This window comes from Macrobrachium rosenbergii, chromosome 6 (assembly GCF_040412425.1).
Source record: "Macrobrachium rosenbergii isolate ZJJX-2024 chromosome 6, ASM4041242v1, whole genome shotgun sequence".
NCBI classification, from domain to species: Eukaryota; Metazoa; Arthropoda; class Malacostraca; order Decapoda; family Palaemonidae; genus Macrobrachium; species Macrobrachium rosenbergii.
In genome coordinates this window covers 12,492,571-12,509,694 of record NC_089746.1, presented here as the reverse complement: position 1 = coordinate 12,509,694, position 17,124 = coordinate 12,492,571, and the positions used below count along the sequence as shown (strand labels likewise).

General features: G+C 38.2%; 1 protein-coding gene across 11 annotated transcripts in view; it reads right to left on the bottom strand.

Annotated features, from left to right (window-relative positions):
• The window catches only part of Uba1 (ubiquitin-like activating enzyme 1), a 132,606-nt gene that overhangs the window by 79,433 nt on the left and 36,049 nt on the right, over positions 1–17,124 (bottom strand). Inside the window, exon 1 of one of the 11 annotated variants that reach the window (XM_067104913.1) lies at positions 12,725–13,097. The exons of 2 other annotated variants lie outside the window; for them this stretch is intronic. In XM_067104913.1, the coding sequence (XP_066961014.1) occupies positions 12,725–12,805 (81 nt within the window). In that variant the 5' untranslated portion in view covers positions 12,806–13,097. Of the gene's footprint in view, positions 1–636; positions 1,777–12,724; positions 13,098–17,124 lie in introns of those variants that run through there. 8 more of the 11 variants (XM_067104917.1, XM_067104911.1, XM_067104920.1 and 5 more) reach the window with 8 other exon arrangements.

Sequence of the window (17,124 nt, the reverse complement as noted above, 5' to 3'; positions counted from 1 at the left end):
TTACTCTAGCCTTCACCCATGGCAAATATAAAAGTACATCCTCCAATTATATATACATTATATATATACATAATATTGACTTGTGGATTACCAGCAGGTTGTCAAACTCCCTACATACACAGCACCATTCACTTATATGCAAATGCGTTCTCTCTCTCTCTCTCTCTCTCCCTTATTGGATGTTTACAGTCCCCACACACATATGGTAATCAACAGGATAAAAAGGCAATTAGAAACTATAAAACATACAATCACACCCAATAGCCGTACGCCATAAGCACTCTTGCTGCGACATATACATAAATGAAAATTACACCACCTTGCGCAAAACAGTTCGAGCACAAAACGTCACGGCTACTTTTCCTCAGACAGAAAAACAGGGGAAGTTATTCGATGTCCTTTGACGTCCTTCTTCCGACAGGAAGGCTGCTGTGGGTGTGGTAGGATCCTACCATGGGTAAGAAGACAGGGGAGACAAGGAGGGCCAGAGGGTGGGTGGGGTTGACGCAGTCTGCCTGCAGTGGACGTTAAAGACCCTTGGTGGAAATCAACTGCTGCTGCACTGAATAATGCTTCCTCTGAAATGCAATTCGAGAGAAAATGCTCCACGGAAAAATGAAAAATAAAACAACTAACCGACGGGAAGAAAATTCACCAGTTATCACGCAACGCGGGAACTGGGTGAAACACCGAACTTCCCTCTAGTGCCAGCTGCGACACCGCCTGGAGGGAAGATGTACAATGGAAAGTAAGTATTTATTGCACCACTTCGGACTAAAACTCGAAGGGCGTGCTGCCCTCACTACCCTGGGAAGCGTTGCTGGACGCTATTCACTAACACGAAGTAACACGTCACAAGGCGAGGGCTTCACAGAATCGAGAAATGTTAGTAACGGCACACAATCGGGCCAGAAGCTACTACGTCTGCAACTAATAATGGAAGTTAACGTTGTCGCGGAGAAAGCTACGTCATCAACCACACATCCCGAGCCACCAAGAACTCTCACGATCACGTTCTGCCTCTCAGAACTGAGGTAGTGTATGGTATGCGTATGCAACCGGGGATAGTCTAGATTATAGAAAATTCTCCATGTATATCCGGGTAGGCGCCGGGGAATATCTACGATTCTGTAAACCTTACATGTATAACAGATTTTTAATGACCAGCTTGCTTTACATCCAAAGTTGTACACGTACCTCCTCCCACCCAACAACGGTTGGCTGATAAATACAGGTAGTATGAGATAAAGCTGTACCGTTGTTCACAAAGAGCTACCAACGCAAGTTAGTCGTCTCCTCACCGCTCACTCACACTATCGCAACTAAACTGGAGCCTGATTTTTGCCTGAACACGCCGGCCTCTGCGCACCCAGTATCGCTTATAATGCCATTAACAAAGCAATGTGGAACGGAAATGAGTGTACATAAAAGTTCCTCAAGTACACGCACCAAAGTGCAAGTTCTTACGATGATGCACAGGCCACATAAAGAAAATATCGGACATAACTGAACAAACCTTAACCCTAACAAAAATAAGATCATTGGCAACTCATCTCCAAATGTCGCCGAGTATAGACCACGGGAGTTTTAAGTCTATAAATACAACTTGCTAAAATAATACAACAAAAATCAATGGCTAGAGATGTCCTGTGCACAGATACACTTCAATCAGTAAACATGGCCTAAAGCGAGTGTTTAAACTATTCATAAACGAAGCCAATTTTTCTTGCAACACTCGGGGTTGACAGCCGGCATCATGACGTACATGAAGCCGCCACCTCCCACACGCTTGACGTCACTAACCTACTTCCATAATTTAGGCAATATTAATCAAATGTGAAAAATAACTGATGCCAAAAATTTTTTTTTAATGAAAGTGCATTTTTAAACATTAAAATACATTTTAAGCAGCAAAATGCAGATGATTTTTAGAGCTATCAAAGAAAACGCATCCAAAGAAAACGTACACATTCCAAGCATAACTTCTACATTTCTGCAAGGACTGCATCACAAACTGAGCGGATTCGTCAAACCACCATGGACTGAATTTTTCAGTCTCTAGATTCATTTATCAAAGCTAGTATACGAAATAACAGCAGACCTTTAAAAAAATTATATATATAGATCTGCACATAAAATATTAGCATCTCAAAAACATGGCCACAACTTACCCACCTCAGAACCATAGACGCGGTCCTATTAAAAGATTCATTACGGCTGAACGTTTTTCCGTAAAGAATATATCATTCTAGCAATTAGCTTGTACGCTACTCAGAAATATCCAATAAATACGTACTGTATACGGCACATTTTACCACCAACACAATTCAATCAAACGACGCGCATTCATTTATGAAACTTCTTACACAAGTTTCCTTCCCACCCCACCCCCAAAATGTAATTTTTAGGACGCCAAGAACAATATCCTATGGATGGCATCAATGAACACTAAAGCATTCCATAAGCTTTAACTGCTACAAAATAAACAACTATGCAATGAGCCAGGTGTTACTCTCCATAACGGATTTATAAGATGAGGTTAATAGCCCAATGGATGGCCTAAGGACTTACGGGGTAAAGGTGTCCGATTTTTCTAAGTGGTCACCTTTCCATTTACTGCCAAGGCACAGCAGTTCTTAATTTATGCTGCATTCTCATGTATGCACAGCAGTTCTTAATTTATGCTGCATTCTCATGTATAACAGGTCTGGTACTTTATTTTTTCTGTCTGTTCTTCCCTTGACAATGAAAAATTTACAATGCATGTACTTAAAAAATTCCAATAACAACATGCATAGTCTTAATATGCTAAATCTCTCTGTATAAGTGGTATGGAGGTTGTCATCCATGCAAAGATAAAAAAAAAAAAAAAAAAACCAACAAACCAAAGCTAAACCTGTTGCCATGTATGACTTCAAAAGGAACGGAACACATCAGCACTACTTTAAAGTACTCTACCAAATGTGACATTGAACACAACAATGAATGTATAAGAAGACAAGTGGTACAAACAAAGCATTCATGAAAACAGTAGTATGAATCAGACACTGAAACGTGTTCAAGAATTAAAACTTCCAGTACATGTAAAAGACGATATAACTTTATTACCTATACCAAAAAGCTTCAAATTATTTTTTTTCTGATACAAAATTCAGCACCCCTGCTAAAATACTGAACAAGTCGAGAAAAATCATCAACTGAAGACTGTTAGTATTCACAATTATTAAAAGCACACAATAATTTAACTTACACTGTATGGTTGTTACAACACAACCATATTTTTAGGCAAAATAGGACCTAATTAAGTAGACCTTTGCAAAACTTCCTTTGTTCATGTTTATCAAAACACCAAACACACAAGAACCATATTTAAGTAAAATACATGTGCAAAGATATTCTTATTCACGTAATCTGAAATGTACAAAGAAGCCAGATATGGCATTGCTTTTAAAATAAAAGGTAAGAATGTCCCAAACATGACAAGTAACTACACCTAGTTCCCACTTTAAACCTGTCACACTGATGTTACCTCATCCTTTTCAAAAATCCAAATCCAAGGTATTAAACGTTGACAAATGAATGCATTTAGCCATCTCGACGTGGGAGCGAATTCCCTGAGAATTTATAAAACCAGGTATTTGTATGATGTTGCTTAAAATACACCACATACGAACTACTAAAAAAACCGAGCACTTTGTAATGATCATAACACAGTATAACTTTCAACATTCCAATGTCGAATTCAAGATCTTATCAGCTAAGCTAATATCTTTGACAAGGACATCCCATAGTTCAGTAGTGCCTAAGCCAATTCATCAAGGGTAAGACTATGAGGCCTATATTAAACTGCTGTCACAGCCAAATACCTAACCTTCTCCACCCAAGTAAAGATTAAGCACCTGAGCTACATTGTCAATGAAGACCCAAAAACTGATAAACAATTGTACAGTACATCTATTCATAAAGAGCCAAACATTTAAATGACCCCTGAAAGTGTCACATCCTAGACACAAACCTGACATTATTGGAGGGTAAAAGTCCTCACTGTATTATGAGAACCTGTTAAAGTATTCCACTGACAGCTTTCTCCATTCAAGCTGTACAGTTAATTTCGTATAAGTCATTGATTACCTGGTGGTATTCCAATACAATATGATCACACAGTCATGCCAGAACTGAATGAAATGCCAAATGGCACCCACGGCTCTTGAAGTAGGACTGTAGAAGGAACTACAGTAACCACTAACCAGTGTCACTTATGCCTATCTTTACAAAAATCACTGCTGGATCAACCTCCTTTAACTGAAAATTCCAAGACCCTTGCCTATTCTGGATTAAAAGTTAGGGATAATAAAGCTGCATACTTTTTTTTTCTGCTACCTCAACAAAAGATCAAAGTAAAATAACAATTAGGTGAGCTGCCACTTACAGTTCACATTCAGGTAGGAATTGGTATCCAGCATTCAACTTAAACTCACTTTTATGGATATCATCAATAGAACAATCTAGTAAGTTCCAATAATGCAATGGCAGTCTTTAACAAATATTCTCAGTGACTACTGCCAAACAAGCTTGTAAACCATACAATTTGGATTTATAAATAACCTAAATTCCTTGGCAGCATGATACTTCAAGATGGCATTTTACACAAAGAAGTATTTTTCCATCCATAACAATGGCTCCTTCATGCATAAACTAATATGGAACATGACTCGAAAGCTTTTTAAAACAGTAAGAAAAGCAATTTACACAGCATGTATGTTTAGCAAATGAACACCCACCTCTAAAAACGAAAACTGGAAGTCACAACACCAGCCATAAGAATCACCACAAATGCTCCTTCTGCATGTTCAAAAGGGGAAATGTACCTGTATGTGAGACTCATCCTTGGCCCCTTGGAAAGGAAAAATTGATGGCTATTTTCTCTTAAAACTGTTTGCCAGCTTTCGCAGTTTTACGAAGAAGGAACTGCCACAATCAGAGGAACTAATCATAGTCTTTATCATCATGAATTCTTCCAGGCTGAGAGATTTTCTTTACACAAGATCTACTACTAATATGGTTTCAATGAGTACTACTGCCAATGGTGAGCTAGTCATGCCATTTATCATGCCTTTCCTCCTCTGTCTCACTAACCCTCTGCCTCGAGAGGCTTCAGTTCCAGACATTTTCTTCCAAATTATTTATTTCTCCTTGATACAGATCACACTTCACATAGAGTAGAGCAAAAGAGGTCTCTTCCCTCTTGTTTCCCTGCATAACATTTTCTTTGGAATCCAATTCACTCATTAAGATGGCCTACTAAACAGTGTCTCTCTCCAAACTGATTGTTCTATGACACCAGTATACCACAAGGATTCTTTTCAAGCAAAGGCAATGAAAGCTTTCAAGACTCTTGAGATGGTGTGCATAGGCGACCCATCCCTCTGAACCAAAAGGCAAGCAAAAAGTGTAAACACTGACTTTTGTTTTAAAGAGAACATGCTTAATCAAACTCTGATAAGGAATCAGGAGTGGATATTTTTTCAACCAAACTAAAGTTTGTGGATATTCTAATACTGTAGTAGTTTATGAACAGACAAATATACATGAATACATAATGTCCTCCTTACTCTGTAAACAAATACAGTGTCTCCACAGTTATGATCTGGAATTATGTTATCTTCAACACCACTGTCTCAGTTAGCTCTCTTTAGTCTTGAATTATTCTTCCTCCAATGTCAGAGCACTTCAACAAACCTAAAGCCAACAATTGGGGCACTTTCAGTCATTCAGTACTCAAGACAGTGGTCAGACTGCTCAAGAGGAAAGTAGGAACATGAAAAGTAGAAAGCTAAAAGGTGGGTGCAACTAGGGGCCAAAGAGACACAGCAAGCAACCTTTCATAATGCCTGCAGAGCACCTTTTTAAAAACTGTTAGCTGTATGGTGGTGTACTGGAAATTTGGGTTCACTACCCTTTCAGGTGATTTAAGTACTGTTCCCATACTAACAAAAAAGTGAAAGAATATTACCATCTTCTTCGTTTTAACGTGCTTTTTTTCCCATTTTTATATGGGGTAAGCACGATGCCTTCTTTTGAAGGACTTTGATTTTGGGGTGGGGTAGGCCGTAGCCTCGATCAGCTGCCCTGCCTGACATCGCTTAGACCCCGGTAACGAATGTGTACATGTATTGTACCAAATCCCCAGCTCCCTTTCTCCCAGCAGTGAGAACTGGGCGGTTAGGTCGACAGTTCGAGACGTGTGAGGTGTCTGTTATGTTTTTAGAAGATGTTGGAGTGGCTTTGTTTATGTGTGTATTAGTCTGTAACACCCATTTGCTTTCAGCAAACCTATCCGTTGATTACATATGTAATCCCGGGGTGTCTACATGGATAGCAAAGTGTCCGCCTTCTCTGACCGGTCGGCTGTGGGGATTGAACCCTCGCCACAGACCTCTATGAAGTCTGAGGTTGCTGCTCTACCAACCGAGCCATCGAGGCTCCTGAAAGAGTATTACCATACCTACATGCTACTAAAGACAGACATAACTTGGCCTCAAACCTCAACCCCTTAAAATCAATTCAATAAGGTACCTCAGCCTTCAGCAAGTTCATCAGTATGAGCAAGACCTTCCAAAGTAGTCCTTTGCCAACTGCTGAATATTCCTCAACAAGAACATACTTGTAGAAGAAGAAGAAGAAGAAGAAGAAGAAGAAGAAGAAGAAGAAGAAGAAGAAGAAGAAGAAGAAAAAAAAAAAAAAAAAAGGGGGGGTCTATTTCTGTGTTAAACACAAAGTTCTATGTAGGACATAAACTATGCTGCATCTACACAAACTGTCTGCAGTTCAGGAGGACGGAACCTCAAGATTTACAAACTTAGGCTAGCAAAGGTTAGCTTGGCATTTAAGAATTAGATGGTAGCCAATTACAAGACATGCACGAAAACAAACTTCACAAGAAGGTAATGCTTGGATACATATACAGTACAGTATAGTTCCCTGCAAATGCACTGGCCACAGTAAACCTCACCAGAAATATTGTACATCTTAGCCAAATCTACCTATATTAACATCTTGAACAACAACTTCACACAGAGAGGGAGGTGGGGATATTGGTCCTCGGACAACTGTCCCTAAGTTATAAAACTATGCCTTAATTTAATCAAACATGGTGCACTTCTTCACTGTCATTCGCTGTCTATGATCTAGGCTACTAAAACCTCATTGCAAAAGCTCCCAAACCTACCCTTAGCCTACTGTAAAAACTTGAGATGCAACTAAGCTTGAGTTTTAATTGTAGGGTAAGGGTATTCCTCAGAACCTTCATGATCTGGTTCAAGCTGCAAAAGCATAGTGTCATCTTGAACTTCTAAAGATGGCTAAGGATAAGCCTGGGAGCCTCTAAAGTATGGTACACAAACTAGATCATAAACTGGAATTAGGTGTAATTTGTACATGGTTTTCTCTAGGTCTAAACCTGACAAACTTGCAGACATACTATACACCTAAATGTCAAATAATAAAAATTGTCACAACCACAATTACTTGAGTTTTCTTTTTATTTACCAGTTTTAATTATCCTCAGCTTATAGTACTCAATTCTGGTCTCATTTTCCTTAATTTTAATTATTAATTCTATTCCATATTTGCTCATTTTGGTCGCATTAATCAATTTTATTATGTTTTCTCTTTACGATTTCTTAGTGACGGCGCACAAAGCATACTTCACTGCTCCTTACTTTTAAGTAAATTTCATTACACACTCAAATCATGGAAAGTGCAAGTGGGGAAAAATATATGCGTTTGCTATGTAGAGTAATCTACCTAGCTTTGTCATTTAATTCCTCCCAATGTTTTACATTACCTTTAATCTTCAAAGAAAACCTTCCAAGCATACATTATATGGTTGTTATTCAAACTACAGCTGAATGTGCAGAAACATTTCACTCCACTGTTCTTGGTCCAGTTATTTTTAGTGTATACGAATGATAAGGTTGCTGGCCTGGAAAACAAGATTGTTCAATATGCCCCGATGATGCAACACTAGTGGATGTAGTCAAGTCTTCACTTATGAGAAATGAAGCTGCCCTCAGCCTTAATCAGGACATGGAACGGATCAGGGAATGGGGTAGTCGGTGGGGTATGAGGGTGGACTCCAGTAAAACAAAAACACTATTGATTAGCAGAGCTCGTACAGATTTCCCACCCCATCCCGCCCTTCAGGTGGATGGAACTTTGCTGATTGAATCTGAAGCTTAAGCTATTCTATGTGTAACTTTTGACTCACGTATAACTTTTGAGAAACATCTAATGAAAGTTAAGTAATGTTCGTAAGACTTCATAACAGTGATAAAATCAACCCAACCTGTTTTAGGTCATTTGTACTTCCTGTACTGTATTGGAATACTGTTCCCCGGTGTGGCTGTCTGCTTCAGCCAGAGGTTTATCTCTTTTACATATACCAGTTCATGGTGGTAGGTTTCTGTTTCCATATACTGTAGTAGCAACTACGACTTAGACCTTTGATGGATGGTCTTGTTTGTCACTTTTTCATAAGTTGTATTTCAACAGAGATCTTTCACATTAACAGTTAATCCCTGATCCCCTTTATCTGCTAAGAGCAACCAGATTCGCTGAACAGCAGCGCCAATATGCAGTAAACATGCCTCGCTGTCAAACCTCTCAGCTCCAGAGGGCCTTTATTCCTCACACCATTGAACTGTGAAACAGCCTCCCAGAGGATGCCATGCAATTGGAACTTGACAAGTTCAAGCAAAGACACAATGCATTACTACCCTAATACTATTCTCCTTGCATTTTAATGTTTTTATCTATTTATCATTTTTTTTTTTTTTTATAAATGGGATCTCTTCTTTCTGTATGACCCTTTACTTCCTCTTACTTCTTCCTAATGGAAGCTTGAATTTCAAGTTAATGGGCCCTGTGGGCTTGTTCCATATGATCAGGTTTCATCTGCTGAATAATAATAATAATACTCTGTCAAAAAATGGTAATAACAGTTGTCAGCAAAATATAACACTGTTTTCCATGCTGTCATCATTCTAACTGAAGACTCATATGACTTTCTTTTATTTGGGGTGTCTAATAGCAAACGGTACACTGTGGGACAAAAGACGAGACATCCTGTCCACTGAGTACAAACTTGACAATAAAAGTTGGATAGACAGACTCCTCTCCACATTTAGTGATCCTCTTATTGAGTCAGGTTTCTGTACAAAATCCTTTGACTGATCCACATCTCCATTTATCTAGATTAGGATAGTATGCAATCCGTTATGCCAATACTTCAGGTCCTTTTGCTTAAATGCATCAGATCATGTAATAGGCAAGAATGCTTGCATACATTAATATTGATAAAGCTCCATGACAGGTTTGTACATAATAAGGCAGTTTTATTGTTAATTTTGAAATGTAGATGTCAGATGATTGTTTATTCTGATGATTAAAGTAAGCTGTCTAGTTTTCCTGTAGTGTTCTCTTGAAGACTAGCCTCTGCACATGTTTCTCCTACAATTCTCACATTTCTTTTATTTGGGGTGTCTAATAGCAAACGGTACACTGTGGGACAAAAGACGAGACATCCTGTCCACTGAGTACAAACTTAACAATATGTGTAACAATAAATCCTTCTACGGCATAGTACAACTTAGATATTATCGTCAAACAGTTATGTAACCTATTCACATCTGACTCAAAAGCTCTACCCTACTCAAAGCAAATGCAGATTGAGATGGTAAATGCATCAACCAGACCGGGGTTGTACTTGTGCAAAATTCATGAAAAAAAAAAAAAAAAAAAAAAAGTCCTATCACACCAGTAGTTCTAGCATAATGACAAAGAGGAATAAATCTTTAAAATAAATTAATCAAGTGTGTGTGTTACTTGAATCATTTTATAATCTACACAAAATGATTCAGCAAAGAAATATATGTTTCATAGTGTCATGCTTACAATACGCACAAGAAATAGTAATCAGGGAAAGTTTTAAACATAAGTCAGTTCTCAAAATAAATTACAGTACTAACTAAAGATGAGAAATACAACCCATTTCTTGTATTAGCTTGAATAACAAATTGAGGTGATTTATGCATACAGTACAATGATAGTCAATGCTCTACTGCCTCCAGATCAGTTTCATTTGAATTTCTAACTGCCAACATCAGAAATATGAGAATTGTAGGAGAAACATGTGCAAAGGCTAGTCTTCAAGAGAACACTACAGGAAAACTAGACAGCTTACTTTAATCATCAGAATAAACAATCATCTGACATCTACATTTCAAAATTAACAATAAAACTGCCTTATTATGTACAAACCTATCATGGAGCTTTATCAATATTAATGTATGCAAGCATTCTTGCCTATTACATGATCTGATGCATTTAAGCAAAAGGACCTGAAGTATTGGCATAACGGATTGCATACTATCCTAATCTAGATAAATGGAGATGTGGATCAGTCAAAGGATTTTGTACAGAAACCTGACTCAATAAGAGGATCACTAAATGTGGAGAGCAGTCTGTCTATCCAACTAGCTAATGTGCTTTGCCTACCATATGTAAACTTTGCTGGCAGGACAAGTGAAATGAGTTTTTGTAACACAACACTAATGGTAACACTGAAGACTACTAAAGCAGCCTGGCTCCTGACAGTCACCAACCAGAAAATTTACCGTCTTTTGTTTACATTCACGTCTTTTGTTTGTTTATATCTACTTTCGTTTGTTTGTTTTTACATTCCCCAGGGAGCTACTACAAAATACGGCACCCATTTTACATGTAAACTGGTAGTTATGAACCAGAGGGGTGCAGTAGTTGTCTTCAGTTTTTCCATCAATTCTTATATCTTAGTGCCTTGCTTTTTTGAAAGATATCCTCAAGAGTATTCTTGAATTACATACAGTAGAGGGTCAATAGGCCTAACCAAACCTAACTCCTGAAATATTCTACCCTCTGCCCTGATGTACAATACAGCATATTCTTTTATACTTAGGCTCCACCTACTTCACGTGGGGGGGATTATCATGCCTTAAATGATCTTATCCAGTCCTTTTAGAGTCCATGTTGAAGAACAAATTACATTATTTTCTTGAAAGCTATTCACGCACTATCTTGCTATATACAGGGTACATTCCAAGATGACAATTAATCCTAATAATAAAGGTGCAAAATGGCCGTTCTGATACCTCAAAATGGCTGTTCTGATACCTATCTCTACTACGATTATATATATCACTACAGTTCCTTTATATCTTCAGCAACATTAGACTTATCGCTCTAATTTCAAATGTTTACAAATATGCTAACCTCGTTTCAGGAAAAATGCAGTTTCTTACATACCTATTTTTTTTTCTCTACTATCATGACATCTTCCATATCCCTGTATGTAATTTCTTGACACATGACCAAGGCCTAATGAAAATTTTCTGCAAAACTGAATACTAGCTATTAAAACAGCCCCTATGGTTTGATAACATAAACAAACAAGATACAGTATTATACTGCATAGCCTATCACAAACAAACAGAGCAGCCTGTGGGGATAAGCTAAATGTAAATACAATCAAGAAACAATATAAATCAATCATAAACAACCCAGCCTCTGGATATAACCATATAAGCAAACATGATACAGTATATATCATAAACTAAAACAGTGTGGTAAATACCATGGTCAGCGACTGGCGGGAATAAGGCCATGGCAGTCATCTTCAGTTGTGTCAAATTTTCTTTTCATTAGCCCAGCCTATGCTCCATTCCTCCGAACCATTTTCCGTACGGTCTGGATACCATTACCCTTGCTCCTTGCCCTATAGGCCTATGCTCACACTGTTTGGTATTAAATGTAGCCTTTTACCCATGCTTGCTCAGGCTAATCTTCCCAACCTAATGGACTCCTAGTAGTGGTAATGTTGGGTATCCACAGATATCCTAAATCCTAGAACCATCAATACAAGGATATTTAAAAGGTCTACTTGGGTAGGCCTAGGTGATAACCAATTAGGATTATGCCTCGGGTATCTACAATGACAGGTTACATAACTAGGCCTACTGTTGCTGCTGTACAGACAATAGACCTAGGACAGTAACTTAGTTGATTAATTTGGTTACATCTAGAAATTAACTCCTTAAATGATTTTCCAGCCACTGGTACGCCTAGAGGGAATGAGTCACAGCGCGACAGTGACAGGATTGACAGCCTAGGCCTACTGGTAGGAATACAGTAGTGTAAGATTAAGGAAAAAAACTTTGCATAATAAAGCCAAACTGATGTCGTTTACCTATAAACGAAGGCATAATTACTTATTATTCGGTTTATTAATAACTAATGACCAACTAGGCTACCGGAAGGATTTATTTTCGGGACCGGACCAGACGGCGTGTCTTTCAAAACTACCCCGACTCTGAGACAAACGAAGCCGAATAAATGTCTTTAAAGTAGAAAAAAACGTCTTGCCAGCACAACGGGAACTTGATAAAATCTCCTGAGAATGTGAGTTTGACGAGGATAATGTAATACAACGCAATTGAAAGAATTTGCTTTAACGGCAATCACTCCCGAGACAAAAGAAGCAAGAAGCATCGGCTGGCGAGCGCAATAACGCCTTGCCAACACGACGAGATCTCAACACAGCCTCGCCAGACTGAGAATCTGACACCGATCACGTATTAAATGTAATGAAGAGCAACGAATAAAGCGCAATTCGAGTTAATTCGCTTACCGTATTGCCGTTGACAGCAGGAGGTTCTAGGCGGGGACGTTTACAAGGAGGCTGTGAATTCTCAGCCTGCAGTTCGGACATTTATAACAGCGATTTCACTCTGACATATATTTTCCACAACGTCCCTTTTCGCGCTGACTGTGTCTGTCCTTCCGAACCCTTACGCAGAGGTCGTGTGATTGGGGGAGAATTGAATAAATGCAACGAGTAGCACTCACACACACACGCGCTTTCTTATTGTGCACGGCAACAAGGCAGCAGTAGCGAGCGACGAACATGGACAATGATGTCTCGAACGCAACCGAGACTTCGAACAGGTCACTTTGAGATACTTCAGGCGCTGTTTCGAGAAGGTTCGAGTCTCGAGCAATATATCCAAAGTCGTTTCAGGTTATAATAGAATATAAAGAAACACCAACTTACTGCGCTAAATATTGATTTCAGTGTTGCAATGTTTACAGTTCACTTATTTCCAAAATACTCTACTTTATGACTTGACAGGTTCATTGATTTCCACGAGTTTTTCTAAAGCTGACTTACAAGCGAACTGAAAACCTTGTACAGAGTACCAAGTAACATACAGTTTCAGTATGAACGAATAAACAAAAATTAATTTATTTCTCATCGACAACGTATACGTCGAACAAAGGACCATTAATCCACAATATCCGAAATCCTTTCAAACCGGTCGTTTTGAAACACTTATGTCGCTGTTTCGAGGTGGTTCGAACCAAACATCCACCATTGTTTCAAGATAAAAGAACAAAGAAAGATTATTTTATTTCCAATCGAAAGTTGAATATGCCAAGTAAAGGACCACTAACTCACAAATTCTAAAATCTTAAGCTTGGCTGCTTCAAACAGATCGCTTTGAAACACTTCGGCCGATACTTCGAGGCGGTTCGAACAAAAACATCCATCATCGTTTCAGGATAAAACCATAAAGAAAATTTACATTTCCCACTGAAAGTTGATTATGTCGAATAAAGGACCATTAACCGACGAAATCTAAAATCCTTCCTTTTACTGTCCGAAAAATTACGAGTTCAAAACATGCTTGTGAACATCACGAAAAACATTAAGAAAAAGAGAGAAGAGAGAGAGAGAGAGAGAGAGAGAGAGAGAGAGAGAGAGAGATTTAAAGCTGAAAGCCCATTACATGCGCTTCAGTATGCTGTAAAGTGAACAGCAAATTGTACACAAAGATACGAGTATTTAGATACAATCATAACTGAAACCAAACAAGATACTCGTGATAATGATACGCGACCATACAATGCTAACAGAACTTTTGCAAATATGAAAATGGTAACTGTAAAATATAATGATGACAAAATATTTCCCGTGTACTAAATTTTTTGAGTTAATGGAACATTACATCTTAGGCCTACATAAAATTAAAATTTCCTTTTATTCTTTGACCTCGTGGCTTACTTGACAGTACTAATGTACAGAAAGATAACTGACACTGCCGTATTAGATGTCCGGTTTGACTGGTTTACCCTTATTCATTACATGTGTATAAACTGTTGCGCGCAGTGAACATGTTATTTCATTCTGATGTTTACCTATGTGATATCTGTATAAAGCTTTACTTTATATAATCCTTTATGACAAAGCCCTCTTTGTCCGACTACTGAGAGCGCTGCATCCCTCGAGCATTCTACGGGAGCTCAAATTATTTTTCTATCTGTGCCGTTTTTCTAGGTTCTCTGTTATATCAGGTGCCACGTTTAGTTACCTTATGCTAGCTGGTGACCATATAATTACTGATCCCAAAACGTCGGCTGCACTGTAGCCTTAGGTTCATAGTTCTCCAGTGTAAAGAGCCGAGTTCACTTTTATTTATTTATTTACTACTATCTATCATATCTTAGACAGTTACTTATGCTTTTCTAATTGTTATTAAATATGAAGATACTTTTTATTAATGGCAATAGTCAACAAGGTTAACTGCTAGCACAGGTTGTTTCAAAATGATACAAAGTGATGTCAGGGCGTCTAGAAGTGAATAAGAGTCTAGACTCGGAACAACCAACCGAGACTTAGCAAAAAGGAGAGCATGTGTGGTTGTTGTGGAATTGCTGAGTAAACGAAGTGCAGCCGCAAATAATGCTTGCTTTTACCATGTAAAAATATAATAATAATAATAATAATAATAATAATAATAATAATAATAATAATAATAATAATAATAATAAAGTTTGTAGACAACCAAAGGAAATAAACCTTGCTGTAACCTCTGTATTGACATATAACTTTAAATTTTGTGTCCATGCTTACTCACGTTACTGTACATGTATTTATCGTCATTATTATTATCATTATTATTATCATATTATTATTATGACGAAGAAACAAAGCAGCATCGCTAGAAGTAAGGGTAGCGGTCATTATACGCTATCACAGCCAAATAGGCCTAATGATAATACTGTAACATTGAAAGAGATCGCCTTTCCATTTGCGTCCATTTTCTTGCCTTCCTTATATGTTTAATTATCTCTGCTAGTAACTAATCAAATTTTATATTCCCAAAAGTCATATGTGGGAAACAAAACAAGGTTTTTGCTTGTATTCATTCATCTACCTAGACATTACTCGTATGTGCTGTCCCTAACGATATTCCGAGTACAGACAGTTTCCAGAGTGGCACTCTGGGTTTAACGATGGAAGGAAGAGAGTCCCATTTTGAAGTTCATCAACGAATGAAGTTCTTGATTGTATAAAGCCTCCATCTGACGTAGTTGGCAGCGATAAAGGGTGGCATCCAGACACTCTTCCGGCTACAACAGTGTAGTACGATCGAGGGTAGGCTGTTTTACAATGGTTGTACATCTTTCCTTTTCCCTGGAAACTCTCTGATGGAACGTCATGGACACATGCGTTCGAAGGACATTGCCCAACCTGGAAGAACATCACCAAAGAAATTGACAGGATAATCCTGGTACTTGGCAACGATAGCTTCTCTAACAATGAAATCATGAGGCAGCTCAGATGACCATAAAACAAAAGTTACAGAGAAGTAACCAGTCCATGAGTAAAATGTATGACAACTACTCGCCTTTCACAACGGTCACCTTGCCTCTACATGTAGGAGCAATCTACAGCCATTACAGAACTGCATACCGAGGACCCCGTTGGCCACCCTACATTGTTGTAGGCAATCTAGATCCCGAAGGCTACCGCCAACTACATCCGACGGAGGTTCTACATATTCAGCAACGTCATCCATCGATTAATAGGCCTAGTAAAGAGGAAGTGCTCTCCCTTCCATCGTTTTAACTCAGGAGCCGCCACTTCACCATGAACACATGGTGCCAGCCATAACGCTGAGCCTGAATGCCGAACCCATCGATGACAAATCATACACCAATGCCAACCAGAGACCCACATCCAACCCTCTACAGGTAAATGCGCTGTCAAGCCATGGTTATCTTCTTTTACCACCAAGAATTTTGGAAAAAGAATATTCCATTCGCTACCTGCAGATATTATCATTAGGCAGATAGATAAGTAAAAAAAAAAAATACCATATATACTGTAGCTGAACGCCATCCTCTTGCAGTCTTGCAGCACCAACGGATGGTCTCCTGCCTAATAATAATATTAAATAAAAAAATAAAAGAAGCAAGTCCGACCGTGTATGTCTTCAAGCACTGGACCTTACACCCCCGACACTCTTAGTTATTATATATATAGTCAAAGGTGTTTATGTGGCCACTCCAATTATGCCCCATATAATAGAAAACCTGTCTAATTCACCTACACAAAATGAAATTAATAAGGATGATTACGAAATGAAGCCCATGCTATTTTAGTTAAATCATCTGTGAACCAAATATCAACACAAAACTTATTATCTCACAATAGGAATTTCTGGGTGTTGCCTTACGAGTATCTCAAAATGCCATGCTTGTCCTACTTTCAACACTCACATTTCTATTTCACTACTTCTGACTAGAACAACCAAAACTAATGTACCCATTCTGTAATTAGTAAAATATACTATTCTCGAATGTATATATCCATGAGAATGAAGGAAAAAAAAATTACTGGTAATCAGTAAACCTGTATTTGAAATTAATTGAAAATTAACTTTCAATTAATTTTCAACTCTTAGTAAATACTGTAAGGGATACAGTTTAGCTACAAAGGGAATTTCAACTGGGGGGTGAGGGCCAGTGAAGGCCAAACATCTGACGGGGGGCGAAGCCCCCACCATAGTGACGCCACTGTAAGCAAGAAATTTTATTTTCATTCTTCCTAGCAAGCCTTCCTTCTATATAGTTCTTTTGTCTTTCTTAAATACCCTGTTTAACCATACCAACATGATTTCCTATTTCAAGAACCGTAATTTTATGTTAAAAAAACTTAAGATAAAAATTGATCACTAAACAAAT